The sequence below is a fragment of the Canis lupus genome, chromosome 8 (genome assembly GCF_011100685.1).
Source record: "Canis lupus familiaris isolate Mischka breed German Shepherd chromosome 8, alternate assembly UU_Cfam_GSD_1.0, whole genome shotgun sequence".
Classification (NCBI taxonomy): domain Eukaryota; kingdom Metazoa; phylum Chordata; class Mammalia; order Carnivora; family Canidae; genus Canis; species Canis lupus.
The window spans coordinates 45,000,631-45,020,190 of NC_049229.1; the positions used below are offsets into that span (position 1 = coordinate 45,000,631).

Sequence of the window (19,560 nt, forward strand, 5' to 3'; positions counted from 1 at the left end):
CTTTTCCCGAGAGAAATGATAACAGAGATTAGGATGCTCAACTTTCCTGGTTTGCCCAGGACTCAGAGGTCACCTGGGAAGCAGGTTTTCTAGCAAAACTGAGACAGTTGTGGGTAATCCAGGATAGTCAGTCACCCTAATTTAAAAAAAAAAAAAAAAAAAAAAGGCAAAAATGATTAGAGCAACTCTCTTCCAAGTGTGCTACAGCAGAAATTAGGTTTTCAGGCACTGCACACTTCAGAGGCACCAACACACACTGGCAAGAATCCTATTTCCATCTTAATGTTACAATTTTGTTATGTGCAGTTTATTATGGTTAAGGAAAGATAATGGAGTATGTAAAAGTGAAGGTAGATTAGGAAGAATTGAAGCAATGAGTATAAGAGGGGGATAGTTTTTAGGCCATGCTTTGAAAATGCAGCTGCCTTTTTTTGTTTCTAATATTGATTGCACTTTAAAGACTTTCAAAGATGAACATTAATAGCGTTAAACAGTCAGAATAGTTATAAATAGAATAAGACACCTATCTTGAAGTGATGGTGGGATAATGCTGTTTGCTCTGGTGTTTGTTCCCAGGTTAAGGAAAGGGTGTGGGGCTGGCTGTAACAGCGGTGGCAATATTGAAGATTCTGACACTGGAGGCGGAATGTCCTGCACTAGTAACAATGCGACAAGTGCCAGTGACCCTCATAGCAGTGTGTCCCAGGGAAGCGCTGGAAATCCAGGGCAAGGGTCAGGAGCAGGACTCCATCCTCCAGTCACGTCTTATCCTCCAGCACTAGGTAATGTGAAAACAAAATTATGTGTCTAACCTTCTTAGTATGTGTGTATAAAGAGAATTATGTATTACCAGGGCTCCAGGGTGGCTCAATCAGTTAAGCATCAGACTCTTGATTTCAGCTCAGGTCAGGATCTCAGGGTGATGGGATTGAGCTCCGAATTGGGCTTCATACTGGGCATGGAGCCTGTTGGGAGTCTCTTTCTCCTTCTCCCTCTGCCCCTCCCCATGCCTTTCTATACACTACTTGAGGGTACACACACATTCTCTCTTATTCTCTCTCCCTCCTTCTTTATCAAAAAGAAAAAAGAGAGAAATAATTCTATATTACCTAACTTGGAAATATGTAAAAATAACATTTTGATTGATTCTTGGTTGGACATTATCCTATTTATGTTAATTAAATATATTATTTAATTATAATATAATTCCAAATATATTATTTGGAATATCATTTCTTTGAAAATATCATTTTTAAAATTAATATTTAGTATAATGAATTTAACTTTTTCATTGGACAGTGATTTGGTTTCTTCTGAATGTTATAATTAGCTTTTTTCTTTTTTTATAAAGATTTTATTTATTTATTCATGAGTGACAGAGAGGCAGAGGGAGAAGCAGGCTCCCCACAGAGTAGGGAGCCCAATGCGAGGCTCAATCCCAGGACCATGAAATCATAATATGAGCTGAAGGCAGATATTCAACATGACAGAGCCAGCCAGCACCCTATAATAAACTTTATTAACACTGTTTTCTTGGGTTAGAGACTTTAAAAAAATACAATAACTATATCAAAGTTTATGAGAATATTTAAGATTCATGGCATATAATGCCAAAACTATTTCTAGCAAGTTTTTGTTTTTGTTTTGTTTTTTACCAATTGGTACTCTGTCCAGTCATACATTGGAATGCCCATCCTGAGTTCCCACCTCTGCTCCCTGCTTGCTCAGAGGGACAGGAGAAGGGTAGTCTTTAAGTCATTGTTTTAATTTGCATTGCTCTGATACCTAAGATTGGAAGATTTTATTTTATTAAAAGATTTTATTTATTCAGGAGAGACACACAGAGAGGCAGAGACACAGGCAGAGGGAGAAGCAGGCTCCCCGTAAGAAATCCTTGGATCACAGCCTGAGCCAAAAGCAAGATGCTCAACCACTGAGCCACCCAGGGGTCCCATATTGGAAGATTTTAAAATGAGTTTGGCCCCTTTTTCTTTTTTTGAAGTACCTATTAAGGCTCTTGCCCATTTTTCTCTTTGATTACCTTTTTTAAAAATTTCAAGTTAGTTAACATACAGTGCAGCACTGGTTTCAGTGCTTCATCAGTCTCATACAACACCCAATGCTCATCCCTACACATGCCCTCCTTAACGCCCACCATTCAGTTACCCCACCTCCCCACCCACCTACCCTATAGCAACCCTCAGTTTGTTTCCTAGAGTTGCTTCCTATGGTTTGCCTCCCTCTCAATTTTCATCTTATTTTATCCTTCCTTCCCTTCTCCTATGTTCATCTGTTTTGTTTCTTAAATTCCATATATGAGTGAGATCACATGATATTTCTTTTTCTCTGACTCACTTATTTCACTTAGCATAATACATTCAGTTCCATGGTTATCTTATTCTTGTTTGTATATACTGTATTTGAATTATTTGTCAGTTTTCTGTATTACAAATACCTTTGCCCATTCTATCCCTTGGCTTTCCATTCTCTTCCTGAGAAGGGTTTCTCCTCCTCTTTTGAAAAGTTCTTAATTTTTTTTTTTTTTTTTTTTTTTTTTTTTTTTTTTATGATAGTCACAGAGAGAGAGAGAGAGGCAGAGACACAGGCAGAGGGAGAAGCAGGCTCCATGCACCGGGAGCCCGACATGGGATTCAATCCCAGGTCTCCAGGATCGCACCCTGGGCCAAAGGCAGGCGCTAAAACGCTGCGCCACCCAGGGATCCCTGACAAGAAGTTCTTAATTTTAGTGTAGAGCAATTTACTGATCTTTTCCTTTATGATTAGTGTTTTTTAATATCCTACTTAAGAAAATTTTTCCTATCCCAAGGCAAGAAGGTTTGGGTTTTTGTTTGTTTGTTTTTGTTTTTTGTTTTTTTGTTTTTTTGTTTCTTTGGTTTTTTACTAATTTACCTTTTACACAAGATCTGCAGTCCACCTGGTATGCAATAGGAATCAGATTTCATCTATTTTCATATGGCTGGTTGGTTGATCCAGAACTGTCTTTTCTGCTCTGCTTCACATGAATGATATGAAGTTTTAAGGCATTTAGTTAAATTAAGAAAAAAAAAAATCCAATAGCATTGGAATTAAGACTCTAAATAGGTGTATTACCAACATTTTATAACTTCTATTTTGACTTCTGAGTGAAAAGCTGAAACTTTCAGTGTGCTTTAAATACTCTCATTTTGATCAGCTCTTTATTTTCAGATAGAAAGTATGTGAAGCATTTTTTAAAATATAATTAAAAACTATTTCCTAATCTTCACATTTCTATTATAAGTCAGGAAAAGATGAACCTGATGAATCATATCAAGCCATTTGAAAAAGAACACAAAAGGACACACTATTCAGTATCACTGATGATTCATATTTAGTAGTAATCCCTTAATGGATATGAAAATCACAGTGTGGCATCACCATCTCTCTGTAGACTGTGTAGTTTGTCATTGGAATGGATTGCAAGGACATTAGTTCTATGCTCTGAGAAATAGTAGTTACAGCTCTTGCTGCATAGTAGACCCTTAATAAATATTTCTTGTCTTATTTCCATGAGATATTTCATTTCTGAAATATGAAAGAGGTGTTCTTATTATCCTGAAACATTTCTGTGGAATATATTTTAGGATTTATCCCAATGTTAAATTCTGATAGCTTCTGAAATTATATGGTTTTTTTGTCCCAGAATTTTAATTTTATAAAGCTTTAGCAAATTATATTATCAAAACCACATAAGAAAAGAGATCTCAGATATTCGTTTCTTTTTGACAACATTAAAAGTTTTAGGTATAGGGGTGCTTGGATGGCACAGTCGATTAAGCATCCAATTCTTGGTTTTAGCCCAAGTCATGATCTTACAGTGGTGAGATGAAGCCCCGCATTGTGTTCTATGCATAGCAGGGAGTCTGCTGGAGATTTTCTCTCTCTCTCTTTCCCTCTCCCCCCACTTGTGCATGCACACTCTCTCCCTCTCTCAATAAAAAATAATTTTTTTTTAAAGTTATAGCTATATGGACAGCCCCGGTGGCGCAGGGGTTTGGTGCTGCCTGCAGCCCAGGGTGTGATCCTGGGGACCCAGGTCGAGTCCTATGTCAGGCTCCCTGCATGGAGCCTGCTTCTCCCTCTGCCTGTGTCTCTGCCTCTCTCTCTCTGTGTCTTTCAGGAATAAATAAATACAATCTTTAAAAAAAGAAAAAAAAAAAAAGCTTTAGGTATAAATGTTAAATTCAGTGAATTCACCAAGTAATTACTTAAGGGAAAAACTCTTAGAAACTACCAAAAAAAAAAAAAGTGTTTGAATGATTCCAGTTAGAATGAGTGCTGTTGTTTATCCTTCGCTAGGCACGAGCCACAGCTCCCATTCCGTACAGTCCAGCCTGGTCAGACAGTCCCCTGCTCGAGCCTCAGTGGCCAGCCAGTCTTCTTACTGCTACAGCAGCCGGCACTCGTCTCTCCGAATGTCCACCACAGGATTTGTACCTTGCCGGCGCTCTTCCACAAGTCAGATATCCCTTCGAAACTTACCATCCTCCATCCAGTCCCGCCTCTCTATGGTGAACCAGATGGAGCCCTCTGGTCAGAGCGGCCTGGCCTGTGTGCAGCATGGCCTACCTTCTTCCAGCAGCTCTAGCCAGAGCATCCCAGCCTGCAAACATCATACTCTGGTGGGCTTTCTTGGGACAGAGGGAGGTCAGGCCAGTGCCACTGATGCCCAGCCAGGCAACATCTCAAGTCCTGCCAATAACTCACACGCCAAAAGGGGGGAAGTGATTTACAGAGTCCAGGTGAGTAAGCACACCATTCTTGTGCTGTATGTGTCACTCGTTTGTCCTTATTTTTTGTCAAGTGAAGGATTCTGGTGAGAACACACCTTCATATTACTTAATGTGAAGATTAGAACATTTTTAATATTGAACAAGTTTCTGCCAGCGTGAGAACTGAAAGCAAGTAGCTCTTCAGTGGTGATTTTTGTTCCCACTCAGCTTTTGTGTGGCCATTGAAGTAAGGTCTGCCAGTGGGCTAAAAGGAATTCAGGAGGTGGCCCTTTAGATTGCTTTTTGTTCAATTATAGGCAGTGGAAAGCTTGAGACACAGAGTCTGAAAGAAATTTTGTTTGAGATTATGTAATTGTCATCAGAAAGAAAAAATTGAATTGGAAATGACCCCTATTTATTTGCAATTTAGATTGTAGATCCCAGTCAAATTCTGGATGGAATCAACCTGTCAAAAAGGAAGGAGCTGCAGTGGCCTGATGAGGGTATTCGGTTGAAAGCTGGGAGAAACAGCTGGAAAGACTGGAGTCCTCAGGAAGGCATGGAAGGCCATGTAAGTTCTCTTATGAAGCTGACCTATGGTCTCACTTTTTTGTAGCCTGACTTGTGTGTTTTTAGCTAATTTTATGTGCTTGCTTTTTTAAATGTACCTTTTGCTAAATTACCAAAAGATACTACCTCTAATTTTAAGTGAATTTTGTCAATATTTTCAAGGTCTTTGCCACTAATCTATTGTATTCTGAATCATTAGGTGATTCACCGATGGGTGCCTTGCAGCAGAGATCCAGGTACTAGATCCCACATTGACAAGACAGTACTTCTGGTCCAGATTGATGATAAATATGTGACTGTCATTGAAACTGGGGTACTAGAACTTGGGGCCGAAGTGTGAGCCAGTGTTTTATAACTACATTTCTTTTCCCTCTCCATTCCAAGATGTTGGAAAAAGAGAGGCGAGCGTGGAAGATGCCTGCAGGTATTCTTTGCTCCTGTATGGGAGAGACTTGGATGGAGAGCAGGCTTGGTTAAGCGCCTCTCCTTTGCCCTTCACCTTGACTCCTGTCACTGTCTCCATCCCCAAATAAAGCTGAAATATTTTTTTAAGTTAGCTGCTGAGAAAACATTTTGCATGAAGGATAAAGTTCTGTTACAATACATCTTTAAAAAAGGTTTTTTCCTATGTATTGCCTATGCTTTACATCAACAAACTCTTTATTTCTAAACTACGATCTCATATTTTTCTAATTTCTTTGCCAAAAATAATTGCCATGTTTGGTCACAGAACATGAAATCCATTTACCTTGATTTTTAAGAACAGACCAGTATATAAAACCTTCAGTTCGACGTTTAGCAGTATGAACGTTTAATGTACAGTGAAAGAGACTATGAACATAGATTTATCTTATTCCTTGAGCGCTAAAAACTTTAATGAGAAAACTGCACTAATTTTTTACAACAATGCACTAAAGTCTGAGATTTCTCAGAACATTTATTTATATATAAAAAAATAAAATACCATTATTTAAATTGCCTTTGGGATTAACCCCTTCCCTTTCCTTACACATACATAGCAGAACTGTGCTGCTGCTTTTCTGTTAGTAATCTGCACTTCATGCCAGTACATTGGGTGTTTTCTTTAAAATGAACACTAAATCTCAAGATATACTTAACTTCACCATTGGCATTTCCTGGAGACCATAGTCAGTGCATCGGTCCTGTGAACACCACTGCCAGCTCCTGTGTCCACATGTCAGATGAACTCCAGCAACAGGTGTGCCCCAGGCAGTCTGCTTCTCTCCACTTGGGGCAAGCCCTGCTGGGGTCGATTCTGGGAAGAAAATATTTTCGTTTTTCAAAGAAGAAGATGAACATCCAAGAATTTAAAGAGAGAATCAGTTGCTTTTCTTTTAAGAGTTATTAGCTCTTGATGTTACTCACGTGCAGTTCAGTTAATCAAGTAAAATTTTTTCAAAAACAAGATTATCCAAATGGTGCAGTTCTTATTGTTATATCCCTCTTGAATAACCTCACCTTTTGTTTTGCTCCTCTCTTCTTTTTTCTATTACTTGAATTTTTTTCCTGTAATTTATAGTGTGTAGGTGTAATTTGAAATATTTATAACTGTGAAATTGACTTCATATGTTGTCTCATAAATTTTATTGGTTTTTTAAAAAATATGCGTGTATTCAGGGAAATATATAATTCAGATTTACAATTGGGTTAGGTGGAAACTGCAGTTTAGATTTCATTTTCAACTCTTGGCATTTTTTAAACCCTTCAGAGAACTTTCCCCTTTTGTGTGAAACTCCAAAGACGACTGTGTATCTCCTCTGAGCATTTAGGAGCAGCCATCTTTCTACCCCTCTGTAAATGTGATGTGAAAAGAAGCAGGTGAAATTGACTTAAATCATATAATTTAGTTATCCAGTGCATCCAAAGTGTTACTAATTCAAACATGGCACGAGCCCTATTTCCAGTACTCACTGACCACATGTGCCTGACCACATGTGTCTTGGATGGTAACAGGTTTAAGGTGTCTTGATCAGGTGATGGGGAGAGAAGCTGCCACCTTCCTTGCTCCCTACTGCTGCTCCTACAGTATAGTGTAACACTTCAGTAGAAGGAAGGGAAATTAAGGAAATCAGTAGCTAATATATGCCACCCAAATGCATTTTTATCCCAAAATCTATTTGGCCCTTTTCTAATTTAAAATTTCTATAGTAATTCAGGACTCAGTGTGCCACACACAGAGGTTTCCATACTTCACACTTTGCAAAATTTACTGTTTAAGAACATTTGTCGAATGATTTACTGAACCTTTACACAAAGGATACCCTTTCTAAATTGACCAGTTAAAAAGTATTTTCCTGATACTGTTGTGACATTCTGTATTTGCCTCATTTTGGCAAATCTACAGTATGTCATTAAGGTTTAGGCTTTTGTTTTTCTCTTCTCAAACAGTATCTGATCTGTCTAACCATCTACATTTATTTAAAATATTCTCAAAGGAATTGTGATTCCTGCTGCTTGTTTTCTTTCTAAAGTGAATATGATCTTTTCATGGTCATTACCTAAATGGGAAGATAGTGGAGCCCTTTCAGTCTTAAATGAAGGATAATTCATTTTCCTCCATGGGGGAAAAATCAGAGCTTCAGGAGGGCTAGAATTATTTTTATTTCTAGCCTCCCACTCCCAATGTGTTAAATACATTATACACTCTAAAAACACAAGACTAGATTTTATACAGAATAGATATATTGGGTCTTGATTTGGGGTGGTAACTATGGACATTCTTCTCAAAACAAGTTGAATTTTATTATCAAGTAGCCCTGTAGTGAAGTTATGAATTAGGAACCCTAACAGGATCCTTGTTTGTATTTTTTAAGTCTAAAACTGATAGTCTTTTTAAAGTCAAAATGGTTCTCTAATAATTATGTTGGAGGAAGCAGTAATTATTGAAGGAAAGATTCACTTTTAATAATTGGACCTAAATCACTACATAGAAACATATGTGCTTCCATTAAGTAGAATGATCATCCTTAGTCTACCTTCTCCACCCCACCTTGGAGAGTAGTGAGCTGTTTGTTTAGGTTCCCTGATTAACTTTCTTCATCAGTGTACAAAAGCTAGTGTCTTTCATTCACAATTGCCAAAACTTTCAGAGTTCCATCATTTGAAAATAAGAATATGTAATTAAAATACTAGCTTTTTATGCATTTCCCTTAAACAGAGTTTCATTGATAGCTTACTGGTCTTTTTCTTATTTGGTTTTGGTTTTTCCTTCCTTTGAGAGTCCTGGAGTGAATTATAAATTGCTAGCTGTTTTTCTTATTTCCTCATTCAGTGGCAAAAATCTTTTTTTTTTTTTTTTTGGCAAAAATTATTTTATAACTCAAATTTAAACTTTTGGTTAATCTTCCAGCTTGTAACGTGTGTATGAGTCCTCTTTTTACACCATTTTCAGTACTTGATAAAACTTTAAATATTCACTTTTTTCTTGAGAATTCTAAATTTTCCAAGAGTCTAGATTAATATAAGCTGTTGATATTTAAGGGGCTTGGGAGAGTAGGTGGTGAGACTGTATATTTTTTAAGGTAAGAGGAGATTAATTACCTTTCAGGAAATTAATGAATAAACTTCATCAGTGTTCTGCCTTCTTTGGGTTTCTATTATTGGAAGATGAGCTTCCATTAGATTTGAAGTAGTTTTAAAAATATTTCAAGTATATCTGAGATACTTCTACTAATCCTTGAAACAGAAGTAGACAATGTTTCTATCCTGAGTGAGGTGTGGAAAATCACTCTGTGCACCAAATATCAGGCAATGAAAATGTAAGTTTTTATGTAGAGACTAAGCTTATTGGGAAGATGTGTTTTTCTTCCTGTGTTGCTTTATTTTTCTATCCTCTATCAGCATATAAAAAACAGCCTCAAATCTAAGCAAGGGTAGCTTAGCCTTAATAAATTCCACTTTGCTTCTGCCTCTGCTTAGAAATTCTTCATTTGGTGGATTGCTGCACTGAGTCACTCATCCAGAACGAGGTCTTTTAAACTTATGATTTGCCCAGAGTCTAAAATTATCTTCTTTAACTTTCAAAAATCTTTCCTCCTAAATATATGACTTGAGAAAAAGATACCTTAGTAATTTTGCTTGAGAAGTCCTTGAATTTATGTTTACTAGTGATTAAGTTATAAACTGCTGTCCAGATTAATTACCTTTTTGTTTATCTTCCTTATTCTTTCATTAATATAGACAATCCCCCACCCCTTTGTTTAAGCCCTCAGGATTCATTCTTGTTCTTTTCTGTAGTGTATAATGTAATCATGCAAATTACTTTGCCTAGACTTAGACCCAGTCTAGTTTTTCCTTTGATATGATAAATTGTTCAGATAAGGTATCCAACATCAATTTTTATTCCAAAGGCTTTTTCTTTAATTCTAAAATGAGTGGAAAGAATAATGTCAATCAAGGCTAAAATGGTACTGGGAACTTTTTGGTTTCAGTCTTATGTAGAAATTGAGTTTTATTGATCTAGAGAAAGAGAAAAGTCATATATGACCATGTATTTGTGCAGTGTAAGTTTGACTATTACATTGGGTATCTGTAGGGGTTTTTAAGTATTTAAAAACCAGCTTCTCTCTTCTTCATTTTTCTATTTAAAAAATCTGGTTGGTATACACCTAGGCCTTCTCATGTTTAGCTTGTGAAATGTTTAGTAAGAATTGTGACTGGAAAGGAATTAATTATTATACAAGTAGATCTGGTAGGTATGTGAGTGGAGCATTAATTTTGCTTGAAACAAATATATTTTCTGCTTTGAATCACCTCACCAGGGTCATCTCAAGAATTACGTATAAGAATTTCTCTTTATTGCCTATCAGCCACATATTCTTTCTGAAGTAGAGTAAATAAGTTCTATTTACGAGCTGAACTTTATTATCTGTCATTTTATGGAAGCAACACAACAACATTCTTTGGGGGAACCAGAACCGATTGTCATCGCAAGGTTACATGACAACGCTTTCGTAAGACATACCTATTATATAGGGTCAGACCTTTTTTCCTATGCCCAGCTCTGCACCTGACAATTTGTGATTCAGTGGAGCCATGCTAGAAGGAACAATGGTCATGGAAGATGATGGTAAGGATGGATACCTGCGTGTTACTTGCACAGATGATGTGATGCCTTGGTATTCAGAACAGAGTAGTAGGTAGAAAATGAGATGGCTGCTCCAGATGACTCTCGGGTTTAGTGTGACTGTGGTTGAACAAGATTTTTTATACCTGAAGCTTGATTCTGCAACCAAAATAACAGAAATGTGGGGGAAATCATGTCTGCTTATGCTTTTTAAAGCTTACAGTTTAAGTAAAAATAAATTGTAAAAACTGGTTACCTTACCTTTCTACAATGAGCTCTGCATGAGGAAATGGAAGGAAGAATGCTAAAAATGGTTCAGGAAGATCTGTGTGAGGAAGGAAAATGGGTTTCCCTTTTCTGATCATGGGCTCTGAAAGCATTCATTGCCTTTACCAGCATTCAGTATAAACCAGAGATAAGAATATATGTACTCGCGTGGGTCCGTGAGTGTGTGTGTGTGTCTGGATGTTTGTTATTCTAAATAGCTTGTAAATATTGTAGTTGTTTAAAATGGAAAATAAAAGCTGAGATTGTTTTTTTCTTTGCAAATATATTGCATCAAAAATACAGTATTGACGGTGGATAAAAACACTGAGGAAATAAATTTTTTTTTCATTTTGCCTTCTGTCCATTTTTGTCAAATTAAGAAAAATTCAAGTATACCATATTAAGCTCTGCATAGCATATTTTAAAACATGTACTTGGTTCTGAAATCATTTTAATCAGAAGTTTGGCCTGTAAACATGAATCAGCTGACATGTACATATTTCATATTAAAAGGATATCTTTTCATACTTGGTAGAAAGGTGGTAGTTTATATCTTTTATCTCAATGTGTCATATTAATGATATTAGATGGAACATGTAGGATAATAGTGTACATGTGTTCACCACATTACACTAAGTTACTATATAAAAAAGGAAGTGAACATTTGGATTATGGTCATCAAAATCAGGCAAACGCTAACCTGAGGCATGTTCTTAACCCACTTTTTATCTGTATAATACTTAAAGAAAGTACAAGCTGACCCAACAATGAGAATAGATATACTCGTGATCAAATCACTTAAGCCATTAGTGAGTCATTTTAGCTATTAGTAACAACCCAAACCACCAGGCTGCAGATTATGTGCCATCTATATCAGAGTCCCAGACAGTTTGCTGTCTTCCCGCCCAGGATCACAGTGGCACAACTGGAAATGTGGTATTTAGTCTTTTTTCTAGTGACAGGAAACCTGCTGAGTTAAATGAAACACATTTTCAAAGAAAGAAATTACTCATATATGTGAGCTGTATCAACCTTAAGAGCCAGAGACTCAAGGAGGGGGGAGTGACGTGACATGTAAGTCCCATAAAACCTTTTCATCGTTCTTAAAGTACAGTTTACTGGATTTTTCCTCCTAAAGGATCCAGAAGTTTTGCTGATGGGTAGCCACTGAATCTCACCAGATTAGATGCATTTTCCTGTGGAGAAGGTGAAAACGGCCTTGTGAAGTAAGGGCATGACCAAATGGTGGTTTCTTGGGTATTCAGGCTGCATTCATTATACAAAATACGTGTTTCATTCCCCCTTATTGTGCTAATATGTGCTTATTAAAGGAAATTAAGTATAACTAAACTTCATACTTGGGGAAAATGTAATTTGGTGTAAGAGAATACCTGGATTGCTTTGTAACTTCTTAGGATACACAGAAACAGCAAGTGGCTAGAGATGAATCCATCTTGTCTGGCAGCCTTTTAAGAAAACATTCAATTTCAATGTGCAGTATAAACTGTGCCCAAAGGAAGAGTCCTTCTTTGGTCCAGGGCTCCCTATTGCTGCCCAGAATCTTGTGTGAATATATAATAATTGGCCTACATAAAAATACTCTAGGTCTCCAGTCCAATTCTAAAGCACATACTCTTGACCTTTTTTTTTTTTTAAGATTTACTTATTTATTCATGAGAGACAAGGACTGATAAAGGCAGAGACACAGGCAGAAGGAGACACAGGGAGCCCGATGTGGGACCCAATCCCAAATCGCAGGATCGTGGCCTGAGCCAAACAAAGGCAGGTACCCCAACCACTGAGCCACCCAGGCGTCCCAACCATGTGTTTATCAGATAAAAACATCCCAGGACAATGATGAATTTGAGCTGACACCAAGTAGTGCCTCTGTTCATTATACTCTTAATGGTTAATCGGTTTGTTCTCACACACCACCACAACTTCTTGGTTTTCTACCAATACAGTGTAGCATAAATGGAGGGTGTACCTTTCTTCAGACAGAAGCAGGTTTGTCTAGCTTATAAATTTGGGAGTGACTCCTTTTGTACAATTGCAATATAAAACTATTCATTTAAATAGTTTCAAAATACTAATTTACTTGGGATGCTTATACTTGCAAGAAAGAAAACTCATTTCAAAGTTGCTGAATATAGGAAATTGGTTCACTGCAAAATTAAGGGTAGACTGGGCTTTCAGGATTGGTTTGTTCATGTTACTCCAACTCTGTATATCTGTGATTTTTTTTCCCTCTACCTCCTATGTATGCTGGCTTCCTTTCAGATTTTGGCTGTCTGTAGGTCTGGAACCCCATTCTATACCCATCAGAAAGAAAAAAACTAACAGTTACCTCTCTTACATGAGAAAATTTCCTAGAAGCCTCAGCATAGTTCTTGCACCTTTTTTTTTTTTTTTTTGTAAAGATTTTATTTTATTTTATGATCTTCTAAACCAGTCATGGACAAAAACAGAATTACCATGATTGGCTCAGACAAATCAGAGCTAGCCTCAAAGCTGGAGTCCGTTCCCCAAACAGTGTGGTTGCTACACAGTGCATGCAAAAGCATTGACTACAATGTCCACAACAGATTTGTATATAGTTCTCCAAAATTTAAGTATTGTTTTTAAGAAACAGGGACTCAGACCACCTGAAAATTAGGTGTTTCTTCTAGGATGCATCTGTAGCAGATCTAGAGCAGAAAATCAGCAGATACTTAGGGGGACACAGGTCCAGATGTTTGCTCTCCTTTTCTCAGGGGTTGCCTTACATCTCATGTCAATTTTGCTTTTCTCTGTGTAAATTATTTCCTTCCTTAGATTATTTTGTGTTGGGGAGGGGGGAAGTTCCCTGTGAAACCAACTGGACCTGGAACAATTTTTTGGCAAATGCTTCTAATTATGGATTAAGATTTTTCTGTATTGTTAGTTTGGGCAAGTTGGTTTTTTCTAGGACTGCAGTTCTCAAACTTTTGGGTCTCTTAATACTTGGAAAAAAAATTACCAAGCACTCACCCCATCCCAAAGAGCTTTTTTTTTTATTATTATTATTAAAGATTTTATTTATTTATTCATGAGAAACACAGAGAAAGAGGCAGAGACACAGGCAGAGAGAGAAGCAGGCTCCACGCCGGGAGCCCGACGTGGGACTCGATCCTGGGACTACAGGGTCACACCCCGGGCCAAAGGGCAGGCGCCGAACCGCTGAGCCACCCAGGGATCCCCAAGAGCTTTTGTCTATGTGGTTTATATCAGTATTTGTTGCATTAGAAATTAAAACCTGTTTTAAAAATACTATTTCTAAATGAATAAACTCAAAGAATTAATAAACTCATTACGTGTTAACATTTTTTATTTGAAATTAAGCTTCTAACTTAAATGTGTAACATCTGAACTCTTACCTGCTTCTACATACAGCGTATTGCATTATATTATTTTGGTTGAAGCATATGAGAAAAACCTGGCGCTATATATATATATATATATATATATATATATATATATATATATATATATATATATTTGGAAGAGAAGAGTTATTTTAATAGTCTTTTCAGGAAATTGTTGATATTCTGTTTTATACTTCACTAAAATTAGACAAGTGGTACTTTCTTAAAGGTCAGTTGTGATATAGAATCCCATTTGTCTGGATTATTTTAAAATCTGTTGCCTTACCTAACTTGGAATGGATCTTTTACCTGGGTGTGATTTTGTAACACCATTTATTTATAAGGTAATAGTTATGCAGATCTTCCAAATGTTAACATATTTCATTATGCATTATTTTTAAAATCACCTTTTTTCATATCAATATCAGTCAGATACACCTATATTGGGGAGCTAGAAAGCTCATAGTAGCAGATACAAGTGTTCTAAAATTATTTTTATCAAGAGTTCAAATTTTATCGTTGGTGACAAATATTCTCAGTTTTTAAAGCCACAGACTCGCTTCACTTTTTAGAAAAATCTTTCAAATACTCAAATCTAAACAATGTAGTTTGTCTCTCAGTCTTTCTTTCAAGTAAAAATGGCATTCCACGAAAAATAATTGACTAGCTTAGCCCATAACACAAAAGGACTATTCTTTGAGAAAATCATATTTTGGTATGCTGAAGAAATGCTTTGTGCATACTTCACATTTTGCCACATAGACTTTTAAAAAGATATATTTTGAAGGAACAAAATATAATAAATTGATAATTTTTATTGCTTCGTCAGGGACATCTTCGGTGAAATTGAAATCCCTTCTGTGAATGCATGGTGGTAAAGACTACAAGGGCTAGCAGTATAGCTGGGTGCCATTGCCTTGACTCCTTCTAAGGTATCTGTAGTTTGACTCATCACATCTTCTGCACAATTATTATAAATGTGAGCACAGTGAAAAAAGGCAGATGATATCTTAGTATTAGGAAAATAATTTTGATCTCATAGATTCCCTGAGTCTTGGGCACTCTCAATGGTGAGAGTCACTGTTGCAGGAATACGTCCATCCCATTTTCATTTTCAAATTTATTGGCATAAAGTAATTCATAATATTCTTTCACCTTTGTAATGTCTGTAACATCTGTATGTTTGTCCTCTTTCTCATTCATAATACTGATTATTTTTGCCTTTAGGCTCAATAAGGGATTATTGTGTCAAAGAACCAACTTTGGGATTTGCTCATCCTTTGTATTGTTTTTTGCTTTAACTGTATTTCCACATTTATATTCCATTTTCTTCTGGTTTTCTGGTTTTTTTCTAACTTGTTGAGATTGACACTCAGCTTTTTGGTTTTAAACCTTTGCTCTTACTATATATACTTTAAGGCTGTAGTTTTTTTTAATTGTTTTTAAAAGACAGAGCTCTTGCGTGCAAGTAGGGAAGGGAGGTGCAGAAGGAGAGGGAGAGAGAGTTTCCATACCCATTCCATACCCATTGCCAACACAGGGCTTGATCTCACAGCCCTGATGTCATAACCTGGGCTGAAACCAAAAGTCAGATGCTTAACTGAGACACCCAGGTGCCCCTAAAACTGTACATTTCTCTTTAAGCATGGCTCTAGTTCATCCAACAAGATTTGACATGTCATATTTCCATTACCAATCATTATTAAATTATAATTTCTAATTTCCATTGTGATTTTTTTCTTTTATCCATGGGTTAATTAGGCTCATATTGGTTAATTTTCAAATATTTGGGATTTTCTAGTTATTGCTTAATAACCGTGGTCAAAAAAACTCTAATAATCCTTTGAAATTTGCTTAGCTTTGCTTTGTGGCTCTGTATTTTGTCAATTTTGGTAAATGTTCCAGTGGGCATTCAGGAGAGAAACCTGTATTCTACAGTAATGAGAGCCTTCTATACTAAATATACCAATTAAGCCAATGTTGTTACGTTACTGAGATCCTGTGTATTCCTACTGATTTTTTTTGTTGTTGTTGTTGGGGGGTAGGGGTCCTGTGGTTTTAGATTTATTTCTTTTAGTTCTGTCAGTTTTGGTTTATATATTTTGAGGCTATATTATTAGGTGCCATGAATTTGGAAGATTTATGTTGACCAATTGATGACTTTAATCATTATGAAATGCCCTTTTCATGTCTAGTGATACCTGTTGCCCTAAAATTTACTTTATCTGATGTTAGTATCTCTAAAATTTGTATCCATCCTTTCACTTTCAACGTTTCTAGCTCTTTAGAGTGTGCACTTATAAACACCATATAGTTGAGATTTTTTTATTCAATTTTATAATCTTTGTCTTTTAAAAAAAATTGTTTTTAAGCAATCTCTACACCCAACATAAGGCTTGAACTCACAACCCTGAAATCAAGAGTTACACATTCTATTGACTAAACCATCCGGGCACCTGTACAATCTTTGTTTTTTAAATGGAATGTGTAGTCCATTTACATTTAAGATAATTATTGATTTTTTGGCTTAAATTTATCATCTTACTATTTGTTTCCTTTTTGCCTACTGGTTTTCGTATATCTTTTCTCCTTCTTTGCCACATTGTAGAATAAGTCATTTGCATTATTATACTCCTCCTTTTGCTTTTACCTATATATCTTTTTAAATTATTCTTTTAGTGGTTATTGAAATTAATACTTACCTACTTAGTACCTAACCACCTCGCGGACTGACTCTATTTCTACCTTTGCATCTTTTTGCTCTTTTGTCATATATTTTTAACTCTGTGTGTATTTTAAACTTTGAGGGCATTATTATTTGATATAACTTAATTTAGATTTATCCACATATTTACTCTTTCCATTGTTCCTTATTGCTTCCTATATTTTTGTGATTTCTTTTAGGATAATATTCCTTCTGCCTAAAGAACTCCCTTTACAGTTTTTTGGTCCACTAGTAACAAATTCCTTGTTTTTATTTTTCTTGTATGAAAATGTTTCTTAGGTTTTTTTGAGGAGGGAGATACAGAGTACTGAATTGGCAGTTATTTTCTTTCTGTACTTGAAAAGTATTACCCCATTGTTTTCTGACTTCCTTGATTTCTTTTAGTCTTAACTTCTCTTTTAAGAGGCAATACCTTTTTATTTCTTTGGTTATTTTTAAACTTTCATTTTTGCCTGTGAATTTTAGATTTTCCATATTTAGCTTCTGTATAGTTTTCTTTGTATTTATCTTGCCAAAGCTTTGTTATTGTCCTTTGAATCTTGGCCATTATCTCCTCAAACATTCCTTTTGGTATCTTGCCTTTCTCTCTTCACACTGCAATTACAAAATATATTAAACATTTTTGCTGTATTTTTATCTCTTACACTTTTTTTGAATTTCCTATCTTAAGGTTCTCTCCATGCTTCAAACTGAATATTTTTCTCTACATATCCTTGTTTATTTATTTCTTCTTTCAGCTATATCTAGTCTTCTGTTAAACTGATCTATTGAGTTCTCAGTTTTAGTAATCCTATTTTTCAGTTCCACAATTCCCATTTTTAATATAGTTTTCAATTAACTCTTGATCTTTTCACTTATTTGATTTATTAAACATATTAGCTACCATTATTTTAAAGTTTATGTCTAGTAATTTGATTTATTAAACATATTAACTACCATTATTTTAAAGTTCATGTCTAGTGATTTTAATACCTGGACCTCTTTTACTTTTTTACTTTACTTCCTCAGTTTATATCTTTTTTTTGCATACTTCTGACATGAACTTGTAAATGAGAATATATAGATAATCGAGGCTCTGGATGTTCACATCTTCCTTTCAAGAAGGTTTACTTTTATTGTTGGCAGACAAGGTAGGAAGTTAGCTTTTGGAAGGTAGCTTTTGGAAGATGGACTTCAGTCTCATGAAGACTAGTCTATTATTTCTAGTTCACCTTTACTCCTATGCCATAGCCCTGAGATATCCAAACTTCAAAGTCTGAGGTTTCATCCGTGGTGTTCCCTGAATTATAATTATTGACATCACAGTCTTGGGAAGGTTCAGAAGCTCTGTTCAGCTTCTCAGCCTCTCAGCCATTGTTTTGAAATTGGCAGATGTGGCACCAAATACTTAAGCTTTGGCTAGCCTTCACCTTGACTTTACCTGGTATTCTTTCAAGTTCAGCGATGTCTTCAGTTACTAGCTAACCTTAAGTTCAGCCCTGTCTTAAGTTGCAGATGTATTCACCTATGATAGGGTTTGAGGTGTTGAGCAGAATGCATAGGGTCTCATTGTATAAACTAAGTCCACTGAGGTGGCAGGAGCTAAGAGAAAACAGGGTCAATGACCTCAGAAATAAGTGTGGGTGTGGCAGCCGTTCTGAAGTTTGTGTCCCGTCCTGTACAAAGTGTATCCTAGAGATAGACCAGACACCTTAGATAAAACAGGCAGACCAATGAAAAATACATGGGGTTTCATTAACATCTTGCATATCTGCAGGCACTGATTAAATTATAGGTCACGTTATTTTTTATTTAGAAATCAGTGTTTTCAGACACAACACAATGGGTTTTCCATGTTCTCAATTATTTTCTTGGCCCGAGGACCTTATTGACTCTCCTGTATTAGAACACACCGGGGTGATAGAGCGGCAGTAACAACAGAGAAAGGATAGCCAAAGTCCTTTTCCAGCCCTGAGTTTAACTTTTCAATTCATTTTAGATGGAACAAAATCTCCAGTGATAAGCTAAGCACTGAAATGTGCTTCAGGCAAAAATTAAAGGAACTTTATCTGTCTTTTTTCTGAGCTGGCTGGGATGAGTGGAGAGTAAAGTGGTTTAATTATTGAAAACTATTCTGTCTAGAGGCTTATGATTCATTTTGTGTGACCTTAGACTTACTTTTTCTTTGGCCATATGGGGCCAGAGGACAAGAGGTAAAAAGTAACTTCATTTGAATAATAACTTTTCCTTTCTGGAAACCAGAAAACTCTCCACTTCCACAAGTTCCAACATGTCCCTAGTTAATATCTGTATTTCTCAACGTAATTAGGTCACCCTCAAGAATGCAGGTCAGAGAGAAAACACAGAGGTGATCTGGGCCATGGGTGAGAAGGCCGAAGAAATGACAAGTACTGAAACAGAGAGCTTCTGTGTCTCCAATAATTAGATGGTATGGCATAACCGCCAAGCCATGCACTGGCTCATCTGCCCATGGCCAGTACAGCAAGTCTCATGGAAATTAGACATTTGGCCTAAAAAAAATACAAGATCCTCAGCCCCCACTTTCTGGATAACATGGAGAATGAAGCCAAATTCAGGATGCATTTGTTTTCATAAAGAAATTTTCATTAGCATCACTTTATAGCTAAAGTCACACAAGGTGTGTTTTAGTTAAAGGAGTAAGATGGCAGGAGAGCTAAAATTAACGTGGAGAGAGATTCTAGGGAGGGGTAGATTAGCTATCCAAATATGGTTGGCTTTGTAACTCATTAAGAGTTATTAATAAACTTGGTTTTGTGA

At 36.3% G+C, this 19,560-nt stretch overlaps 1 protein-coding gene across 14 annotated transcripts in view; it reads left to right on the top strand.

The window, feature by feature from the left end:
- PCNX1 (pecanex 1) overlaps positions 1–14,002 on the top strand; it is a 163,730-nt gene extending 149,728 nt beyond the window's left edge. For 10 of the 14 annotated variants that reach the window (XM_038545108.1, XM_038545110.1, XM_038545109.1 and 7 more), the window contains 5 exons: positions 577–782; positions 4,339–4,781; positions 5,182–5,322; positions 5,521–5,557; positions 13,747–14,002. In XM_038545108.1, the coding sequence (XP_038401036.1) occupies positions 577–782; positions 4,339–4,781; positions 5,182–5,322; positions 5,521–5,557; positions 13,747–13,976 (1,057 nt within the window). In that variant the 3' untranslated portion in view covers positions 13,977–14,002. Of the gene's footprint in view, positions 1–576; positions 783–4,338; positions 4,782–5,181; positions 5,323–5,520; positions 11,028–13,746 lie in introns of those variants that run through there. The other 4 variants (XM_038545116.1, XM_038545121.1, XM_038545114.1 and 1 more) reach the window with 3 other exon arrangements.
- The last annotated feature ends 5,558 nt before the right edge of the window (positions 14,003–19,560 follow it).